The following is an 11,504-nucleotide window of genomic DNA, read 5'->3' as shown; positions in this document are numbered from 1 at the left end:
AACACTTGGATCTTGGGTAAGACTTTATCGTATTTATTGCTAAATAATTGGAGTAATGTAATTTCTTAGGCGACGCTGGCTATCCTCTGCACAAATTTTTAATGACGCCTTATCGCTTGGCGGAAGCTTCTTCACCCCAGGCACGCTACAATACAGTACACTTAAAGGCCCTGAATATTGTAGAGCGGACAATTGGTGTACTCAAGAGTAGATTTCAATGTCTTTTATCTGTACGAGGTTTACATTACACTCCTGAAAAGGCTACGCAAATTGTGAATGCTTGTTGCGCATTGCACAATATTTGCCAACACTTTCAAGTGGAATCTCCATAAGAAATACGAAATGACCAATGATGTTTTGGACATAGAAAGAGAAGAAGAGGATACGGCTCGAATAATTTGCAATAATATTATGACTTCCCTCTAAATAATTAAAATATTAAATTTCATTTATTCTTTCTAATGTGCTATTTATTCAGGCATATATTTAAATTTTATTTAAATTCATTAAATAACAATATCACTTCATTTTTTAATGTAACCTTAAACTATGGTACAAAAATATAAAATATCACTGCATTCTTCAATATAATAAACTATGGTACAAAAATATCCAAATTGTGGCTTTCCTCTTCCTACTTCTGGAAACTTCTTCATTAACTCCACCAATTTTTCGAATTGCTTTTTTGTTGTAACTTTATTTTTTCTAAAAATTTATAAAAAATATTAATTAAAATTAATTTAACATTAATTAAAATAATTACTTTACCCGTTTTCCATTTTTCATTAATATTTCTTTGTATTTCACTGCACGAATGTTGAACTTCAACTGCTATTAAGCAGTAGAAGTTTATTTATATACTAGTCAACCCCACTTGTACAGCGTTGAAAACCGCCAAACCAAAAAAAGTTGAAGTTCGATCATACTTCAACCGCAATTTTTTTTTGACGGATTGAGTTGAAGTTGGCAATACTGAATTTTTAAACTTCGACTGAAATGCAGTTGGGTTGAAAACCGCAGTTCATCTTCTCTATTTTTTTTTATTTTTTTTATTTTTTCATAATGTCAGGGACATCAAAAGTTAAATCTTCTATCTCAATATTAAAATATGAATTGTTGTATTGGAGTGTCAATTCGTGGAAATTGCTTTCATGTTGTTCCATAAATTCTTAAAACGATCTTTATATCTTTCAAGCAGGGTTCTCATTTACTACTCCGTAGCAGCAAAATTTCTAGAATTATTGCTATGCTATCGCTACCGCTATCACTTTTCCGGGAGCCACAGCATAGTCGTAGCATAACAATGTAAAAGAAGTGTTCTACTCTGCTCCGAGTTTTGTTAGGTAAAAAACTATAGCTGGAGCGAGTTAATTTTTACCAGAAGTAAAAATGAGTCAAAAGAATATATTTTGAGCTGCACCGAAATGTGTACTCTTTATTTATACTCTTAAGACTGACTTATTACATCGTTCTTACTTCTATTTATACTAACTAGTATATTTACTTATTACTAAATAGTTGATAGTTTGTCTACATACAGATTAATTATTTGTTTAGGTTTGTTTACATATATATTGTTCGCTTAGATATAATTTCTTTGTTTTAAGATAAGGTTGTCGTGGTATTCAAACTCAATGTTGTTTTGTTACTTCTTTGTTTGGGATTGTTTGTTTTAGTGATAGTGCATTTCAGTTGTTCCAACTCAAGGTTGTTTTGATGCATTCTATTTACTGAAACAAAAGATTGTTTTGTTGTTTGTTACTATTATAAGGAATACGTTCCTTAACTAGCGGGAGCAAAAAATTAAATTCTGCGCTATGCTCTGGCGTAGCGGTAGCAAAAAATTGGGAGCGGTAGCACAGCAGAGCTAATGAAAATTTTCATGTGCTACAACTCCCGCATGTGTTTGTTGTTTTTTTTTCTTTTTTTTGCTATTTTCTGTCATAATATTTGAATTAATTGAATAATTCAAACAAAAAAATGTTATGCAAATCATTTTGGCACTTGTTGCGTCAAGTGACTTTATAAATCTAAAATCAAATATTTTAAGAAATATATTAATAAAGTCAATTAGATAATAATTGAATAAATTATATACGAGTATATTTTTTTTATGTAAAATATTTACCATTTTTATATTACCAAAAACATCATCTATAATATACTCAATACTCAATTCTATGAATTTTCGAAATTAATTTTAACTACATTACTTTCCCCTTTTTTATATACATTAGGGTGTTTTTTTTGAACTATTATTTTTTTTCAGTTTCCTTGAAATGTTTAGCCCTAAATATTAACATTAAAAACTGGACCAAGGCATGTAAAAATTGTCCATAGAAAATACACGACAATCCTGATTTTTTATCTTTAAATTTCTACAGATCAGAGGTATTTTAAATCGCTTGACTTTAGACGCATGTTTCTCAGAATTGTTCACTATAAAAAAGTGCCCACAGCAACAAAGTCGAAACTCACACCGGCGAGGTATTACGGGTCTCTAAACTTGATTTTTCCAAGAAATTCGCATTCGCACGAAATGTGAAGAAGAAGAGTGATCAATTCTGAGAAACATGCGTCTAAAGTCAAGCGATGCCTTAAAATACCTTTAAAGATAAAAAATCAGGATTGTCGTGTATTTTCTATGGACAATTTTCACATTCCTTGGTCCAGTTTTTAATGTTAATATTTAGGGCTAAATATTTCAAGGAAGTTTTTGTATGGTATTTCCAAGGTAAATAAATGGTAAATATTTTACATAATAAAAAAATATATATGTATAATTTATTCAATTATTATCTAATTGACTTTATTAATATATTTCTTAAAATATTTGATTTTAGATTTATAAAGTCACTTGACGCAACAAGTGCCAAAATGATTTGCATAACATTTTTTTGTTTGAATTATTCAATTAATTCAAATATTATGACAGAAAATAGCAAAGAAAAGAAAAAAAACAACAAACACATGCGGGAGTTGTAGCACATGAAAATTTTCATTAGCTCTGCTGTGCTACCGCTCCCAATTTTTTGCTACCCAGCGGGATATGGTAGGCATTGGTAAGCGAGCAAGGTAAACGATACAGCATGATTGTATCGCTTACCCCGACCGATGAAAATTAACACGGCGATGTCCTACGAAAAGTAACAGATCACCTTTTACGCTTACCATGGGACGAAAAATTCTTCGATGCCAAAGTAAACGAGGAATTCTTTGATGCCACAGTTAACGATGAATTCTTCGATGCCATAGTTAACGAAGATTTCTTTGATGCCAAAGTAAACGAAGAATTCTTCGATGCCACAGTTAACGATGAATTCTTCGATGCCACAGTTAACGAAGAATTCATCGATGCCATAGTTCACGAAGAATTCTTTGATGCCAAGGTCAATAAGAAAAATTGCATATTCGTATGAAAATAAGTATTATGTGTACAAAAACTCACCTTATAGGCCACTCACACTTTTGTTAAAAAGAAAAATGCACTAGATTCAATACAATCGTTATAAAGGTTTTATTTTATGCGAAATGCACTTAAAACTTGTTATAACAAAATGTGTTTAAATGAACCGAATTATTACAAATTTAAATAGTTTAAAAACGTTAAATAAATATTATATATGTACATATATGTATGTATGTATATATAAAATGATCAAAGGTTGAAAACAGTTTTAAAAACGTTAAATATACATATATACAGACGGGTAACCAGCGGAAAGAACCGGGATGCTGCCAAAGCGGAGATGTTGGTCGCTACTCATTTAGCCATTATTGTGTTGGGGACTATCGAATAAAAACAATCAAGTTATTCGATAGTTCAGCAATTTACCTTCAGTCGATAGATTACAAGAAATCACTCATTACTATTTTTTCGTTCATTCGAATTTTTTCGTTCATACCAATATTTCGTTCAAAACGAATATTTTGTTCGCTACTAACTTTTCGTTCATTACTATTTTTTTATTCATTCGCTATTGAATGATTTTTCGAATGAATGATTTTATGGAAGTAGTATGGAACAATATCTTAGACAAGATTTCGTTGAGAGACATCAAAACCCTTTAAACTATTGGGACAGCAAAAAGGCCACTTTTCCAGAACTCTACGAGCTTTCCAAAAAATATTTATGTATACCTGCTACTTCAGTTCCTTCCGAAAGGGTTTTTTCTAAAGCTGGGCAAATAATAAATGATAGAAGAAATAGACTTAAAGGTGAAAAGCTAGATCAAATAATATTTTTAAATAGCAATTTTAATATATAATTAATATTTTTTTGCGTTCTTCTGATATTTATATTTATTTTATATGATATTGAATATCTTTTCTGTGTTTTACTATTTTTAATTTTTTATTAAAATATTGAATTAAATTAAACCTTTGTATTGGTTTAATTAAAAATGAATAAAATTCCAGTACTTTTTTGTTGTTTGAAGAGTACGCCTTTGCTTAGTTATTGAATTTGATTAAATAAATGAATGAATGAATGAACGAAAAAATTCATTCGATAGTCAAAATCATTCAGTCGTTAACAATCGATAGTTGAAATCACTCGATAGTTCCCAACACTAGCCATTATGGTTTTCTTTTTGTTTGTGGCTGAGTCTCTTGCCGTTTTTTTTTCAAGCAACGAGACTTGAAGAAACTGCGTTTGGCGAGTTTGATAACTTTTTGAATTTGGTGAATATACTCCGATTCGGTGAAGCCTTCAACTTTCACACATTCTACAAAAAAGTTGAAAGAGTATGTTTATAAATTTGAAGCTATGTCCTTCAATGTTAAAAACAGGAAAAACTTACCAAATAGTAACCAACTTTTTGCTTGATGATTTGACAAAATAATGAAAAAATTTACTTATAAATTTTATTCCATCAATTTGTATTTGTCGTTTTTCACGTACTTACTTGGCTTGTAAATATGAACACAGTAGAATTTAGCCGCATAGCTTACTTTTATGCATTACCTGGTATCGAAGAATTCTACATAGAATTTTCTTCGAAGCATTCTTCAAAGAAAAATGTAAGCGGGGAAACATTATTCCGCATAGCTTACTTTTATGCATTACCTGGTATCGAAGAATTCTACATAGAATTAGAAGCTGGTTCCCCGCTTACATTTTTCTTTGAAGAATACTTCGGTGAAAATTCTATGTAGAATTCTTCGATACCAGGTAATGCATAAAAGTAAGCTATGCGGAATAATGGTTCCCCGCTTACATTTTTCTTTGAAGAATACTTCGGTGAAAATTCTATGTAGAATTCTTCGATACCAGGTAATGCATAAAAGTAAGCTATGCGGCTAAATTCTACTGTGTTCATATTTACAAGTCAAGTAAGTACGTGAAAAACGACAAATAGAAATTGATGGAATAAAATTTATAAGTAAATTTTTTCATTATTTCGTCAAATCATCAAGCAAAAAGTTGGTCGTGATCAGGTGAGCTGCTATTTTAATTAAAAATTTTGTTTATTTTTGTGTTTAAACTTAGTATAAAAAATAAAAGAATGTTCTCGAAAAGACATATGAGAAGATTAATTAAAAATGAAGAAAGTGAATTTTACGGAATGGCTGAAGATTATTCTGAAGAGGATGCGGTGAATTGTAGTGAATTTTACGGAATGGCTGAAAATAATTCTGAAGAGGATGCGATGAATTGTAGTTTTGACAATATTGATGCTGAAGTTGAATTTATTGAAAAAGAAGAAAGTTCACAAAAAACGAATTGTGACAAATTAATTGAAAAATTGAAAATGTGGACTGCGCGTCATAAAGTCACAAGGAGCTGCTTCGATGATTTGTTAAAATTATTGCAGTCGGAGAATATTTCTGTACCAACATCTTCGAAAGGAGTTTTACGGCAAGCGACCTGCAGGTTGAGAACTGTTGCACCAGGAAATTATTTGCACATAGGCCTAGAAAAGCAACTGAGGAGTATCGCGATAACGTTGAGCGACGTTGATAAATTTGAAATCGATGTCGGTATTGACGGCTTACCTTTGTACAAAAGCTCAAATGTAAGCTTGTGGCCTATATTGGCAAAATTGCATCCAAAAAGAAATACGAAGGTGATGTTAATTGGTGTTTTTGAAGGCAAACAGAAACCGGCAGACGTGAATAATTATTTACACGATTTTGCTTATGAGCTAAAAACGTTAACGCAATACGGAATGGAAGTCAATGGCAGAAGAATCAAAGTGAAAGTGCGATGCTTTATTTGCGATGCCCCAGCAAGAGCATTTATCTGTCAGACAGTGGGTCACACCTCTTTTCAAGGATGCAGCAAGTGCACACAAGTGGGTAAAAAAATAAATAATACAATAACTTACAGCACATTGACGGAAAATCTTCGAACTGACGATGACTTTGCTGCAAGAAATAGCGTGGGCCATCATAAAAAAATGGAAAAATCGTGTCTCGAAGAAATGGGTGTGGGAATGGTCTCCGCTTTTCCTGTTGAACCAATGCACCTTTTAGATCTTGGAGTTGTTAGAAAAATGCTAAAATGTCTAATTAATGGTCCGAATGTAGGATATCAGTTGACAAAGCAACAGAAAAATATGCTGTCGAAAACTTTCGTACAGACCTTCCATACCGAGTGAATTGGCCCGAAAACCACGAAGCTTAGATGACATTGCAAGATGGAAAGCAATAGAGTTCCGACAGTTTGTACTTTACACGGGAATGGTTGCTTTGAAAGACATTGTATCTGACGGTATTTATTATCACTTTTCTTTGTTGCACTGTGCATACGCATTGCTTTCGTCACAAAAAACCTATCAAAACAATTTAGAAGAAATAAAGCAAATGCTTAATTACTTCGTGCACCTTTTCCCAACCTTTTATGGAGAAGAAAAAGTCAGTTACAATGTACATTCAGTGCTGCATTTGGTGGATTCCGTTCAATCGTGCGGTTTTCTTAATTCATTCTCAGCATATGCTTTCGAAAATTTCTTGCAAACCCTAAAGCGATTCGCCAAAAGACCCCGAGAAACATTACAACAAATAAATAACAGATACCAATATGAAAACGTGTTTTTAAAAGACAGATATGTGGGTCCAAAAGTCAATAGATGTGGAAAGGTTATTCGATTTTGTGGAAACGATTTTAATATCAGCGATAAATTACCGGATAATTTTTGCTACCTCAAAGCAGGTATGGCAATACAAATTATAGGATTATCGAAGAAAGATGACAAGGTTTATATGCATGGAAAAGTTTTGAAAAACTGCTGTAATCTATTTACGGAACCATTGAAATCGATGGAAGATCTGGGCGTTTTCATAGCTAACATTGACACCGAAGAAGCGGAGCAAATCTATGATGTCCAACTTATTTTATACAAATTAATGTGCCTGCCTTACAATAATCAATTTGTATTTTTACCGATTATTCACAGCAAGGACCTATAAGATGAGTTACCACGGGCTGAAGTCTTTTAGCGTGAAATCGGTTGTGGAAAATTACGAAAACGAAAGTAAGTTCTTTTGATGCGAAAAGTAGATATTTCACTACATGATATGTTTAACTTATGTTTTCAGATTCTTGTTCATGCAAAATCGCCAATCTAGAAAAAAAGTTGACGAAATGCAACAACATATAGAGAAATTGACGAAACAAGTTGACACCACAAATGAGCTATTGCGAAAATTAACCACCGTGCAGTCAACAAATAATGCTCTCATAAATGCAATGAGTTGCAGGCGCAAATCTACCAATAAATTTCCATTAAAAACGGATGAAGCATTAAAAGATCTTGACACAGAATTGGAAGGAAACAAGGAAAAATATGTGAGTTTATTTAAAAATACTACACTTTAGTGTCACATTTTAATTCAAAAATCAAAATTTTTTATTGCAGATGCCTATAATACAAGACCTGCTAGGTCACAATGCAATTGAAAAGTCACTGCATAAAATTATAGCAGTTGAATTGTTGCTGGAATACAATTACTTTGGTGTGAAGGGTAAAAAATCTTTGAAGGAATTTACGCACTTTAATGCGTTACTATTTGGTAAGTTTTTCATGTTTTTAACATTGAAGGACATAGCTTCAAATTTATAAACATACTCTTTCAACTTTTTTTGTAGAATGTGTGAAAGTTGAAGGCTTCACCGAATCGGAGTATATTCACCAAATTCAAAAAAGTATCAAGCTCGCCAAAGGCCGTTTCTTCAAGTCTCGTTGCTTGGAAAAAAAACGAAAAGAGACTCAGTCACAAAATTAAAAGAAAACCATAATGGCTAAATGAGTAGCGACCAACATCTCCGCTTTGGCAGCATCCCGGTTCTTTCCGCCAGTTACCCGACTGTATACATACATGTATGTATATTTAACGTTTTCAACCTTTGATCATTTTATATATACACTAGCTGACCCCGCAGCCGTTGTCCTGCGCGAAATTATGTGTTTTGAAATGAAAAGACAAAAATTCATATTTTATTGATAATCATTTATTTGCTATTTGTCTATATTTTTCTTCAATGTAACGCAGCTTGATAAACAAAATTTTTTGGTTTCTGTTCCGGTGCGTAAATGTACAGAGAAGATGGTTTTTCCAACTCTTGAGCACGCCACGTATATCTGGCCGTGTGAAAAACATAGAATTTCCAAATGTATGCAACCAACTATGCGACTATTCTGTTGATCGTCATTTTAAATTCAATTTTCACTGGAAACGGAATACTTTTGAACCGAATTGGCAAATCGTTAGAACTCAAAAGAAATCCGTAGAATCAAGCATTCTGTCCCTTATATTTGATAGGTGCATCACAATCAGATTGCGATGATGCGGTGGCATACCAGGCCTCTCCAAAGAATTTACAAATTCCACTGGTAATTCACGGTGTCGTCTTCATTGTCAGACGATCGATCGATTTGTATGATTGCAAGTCTCCTGGAATTTGACTTTGAATTTTCCAGTTTAAGTCAACAACATAGGTATTTGTGGCAGCTAAGATTGCTCGTACACTCAAGGAATCGTACTTACGACAGTTTGGCCAATGTTCGTATAAACATTCGTGATGAGTCCATCTTTCGTGAATTGATAAACGGCATATGGGATTGATATCAGACCATGGGAAGTATCAATCAGTATTGACCCATTTCCAATTCTTAGCGTATGCAATGTAAAGTGTCTTCGGCAATGTAATTTTTGGTCGTATCCCATAACGCGGATTTGAAGGCTGATCATCGCGAAATGTGTGTGAACTTCAGTGGCATTCGTTTTTCGGGTGGATTGTGTAAGTTCATTCTAATGCATTAGTTGAGAACACACCTGGATGTCCATCTACTGGATGACCCTGCTTTCTGCGTAACAATTTCTTCGATGATGCATCCCATGCATAATATCAACGTATTTTGAATAGAGCAATGTTCTCGCAAACGGATCACTGACGGAAGTTGAGAAAAAACTCGCTAATGTTAATTTTGTTGCTGGTGGTATTTCTGTTGACTGTATTGTATTCTCTGGGTTGAAATAGACTCTTTGGTCATTCCCCAAATTAACTTCGAGACGCACAACAGTCGGAAAACGTTCATGAATTTCAAAAGAAATATCCTACAAAGCACTTTATTTCAGTTCACGTATCGACCGTGTCGTTTAAAACCAATAACCGCCATGTTGCTTCCTATGGTGACGTATTTACAAACGCATTTTATCGATTACACCAAACTACAATACGCAACATTCACATGACTTTTGAATGTGAATTAGACAATAGTGGCGAATATGGTACGACCCATGTGTTGTCAACTTTGATGTGTTGTTAACTTCGATATTTACGCCGATAGAGTGGATATCCATCATTTCCAGCTTGTGTTTCAGAAAAGCACATGGATAATGTTTCGCGCATTTATTGTCAGGCATACAAACCGAAGTGTGATTGTGGTGTCCGCAAGGTCCATGAACCATGTTGGTTTTCGTCACTTCATATAATACTGGATCTTTCTCTGCATCATTAATTTCCGCAGAAATGAGTTCATCAATTTGATCTGGTGTAACCACCTTCCACCATCCAATGAAGAATGTGTGCGTGCGGCAAACCTATCTTTTGCTACTCAAAATTGTACATTTAGCATCTAACAGTTCCACATATACCTACCCTACTCCAAGTTAAACTCCATGAAACATCGTAAATGTTGTTTGAAAAGTCGTGCTGTGACGTCGTGACGATCGCTTGCTTATTGACCGCGATCCATAATTCCGCACGTATGTCACCGCATCCTGGGAGTACTTCTTGCCTTGCCTTGCCTTTGGCTGCCATACTTTGATGGACCGATATTAGGGCGACCTCTTCGTGGCTTCGTAACAAATTTCAATCTGCAATTGACCTCTTTGTGTGAAACGCACGTAAAGTTTTCACTGAATAATTTTTCTTTTCAATAGCCGGAATAAAAAAGCAAGCGACCGAAATTGAACTATTCAAATAATTTACAAATCAAAATATTGAAAAACAAAACACACAAAAATGTTTATGGAAAAAAGATACTTTTTGGAATTATCCTAAAAAAAAAGTATTCTCGTTGTTTGGGCGGAGACCTATCCGAATTGGTGGTAATCACCGAAATCGGTCCAGGCGTTCTCTAGTTATAAGCTTAGTAACTAACATCACTTTCTTTTATAGATATTAAGCGATGTGATAAAAACTTGATCCACAGATATCGCCTTTTTCTTTGGCATCGTTTTGTTTAATACACGTTTACACCAATTTAAGGTTTGAATATTGGATACTGCGATGTGAGCGCCATCTATCGGTCAAACATTTCAAATTTAAAAATTGATTAAAAATGAAAAAATAATTTAAAAAACATTTTCCAATGGACCAAATTGTAAATATAAACCATTCCCGAATCTCCTTGAACGTACACACAAAATTTCATCAAAATCGGTCCATCCGTTTAGGAGCAATCCCAAGGCAAACACACGGTCAGAAGATTTATATATATAAAGATATGTAATATGTATTTAACGATTTTAAACTATTTCAATCTGTAATAATTCAGTTCAGTTAAAAACATTTTGTTATAACAATTTTTAAGTGCATTTCGCATAACATAAAACCATTATAACGATTGTATTGAATCTAGTGCATTTTTCTTTTTAACAAAAAGTGTGAGAGGCCTATAAGGTGAGTTTTTGTACACATAATACTTATTTTCATACGAATATGCAATTTTTCCTATTTACCTTGACATCGAAGAATTCTTTGTTAACTATGGCATCGAAGAATTCCTCGTTAACTGTGGCATCGAAGAATTCTTCGTTTACTTTGGCATCAAAGAAATCTTCGTTAACTATGGCATCGAAGAATTCATCGTTAACTGTGGCATCGAAGAATTCTTCGTTTACTTTGGCATCAAAGAAATCTTCGTTAACTATGGCATCGAAGAATTCATCGTTAACTGTGGCATCGAAGAATTCTTCGTTTACTTTGGCATCAAAGAAATCTTCGTTAACTATGGCAAAAGGTGATCTGTTACTTTTCGTAGGACATCGCCGTG

General features: G+C 33.5%; 1 protein-coding gene across 1 annotated transcript; it reads left to right on the top strand.

Moving 5' to 3' along the window:
* Positions 1–7,210: 7,210 nt before the first annotated feature.
* On the top strand, positions 7,211–8,567 carry LOC125778212 (uncharacterized). Its single transcript, XM_049454839.1, has 4 exons — positions 7,211–7,478; positions 7,543–7,792; positions 7,863–8,016; positions 8,093–8,567. The coding sequence occupies exons 2-4, from the start codon at positions 7,553–7,555 to the stop codon at positions 8,227–8,229; spliced, it is 531 nt and encodes a 176-aa protein (XP_049310796.1). The 5' UTR covers positions 7,211–7,478; positions 7,543–7,552; the 3' UTR covers positions 8,230–8,567.
* Positions 8,568–11,504: the final 2,937 nt, after the last annotated feature.

Source organism: Bactrocera dorsalis, chromosome 4 (genome assembly GCF_023373825.1).
Source record: "Bactrocera dorsalis isolate Fly_Bdor chromosome 4, ASM2337382v1, whole genome shotgun sequence".
Taxonomy (NCBI): Eukaryota; Metazoa; Arthropoda; class Insecta; order Diptera; family Tephritidae; genus Bactrocera; species Bactrocera dorsalis.
The sequence above is the reverse complement of the archived record's forward strand: the minus strand, read 5'-3'. Positions and strand labels throughout refer to the sequence as shown.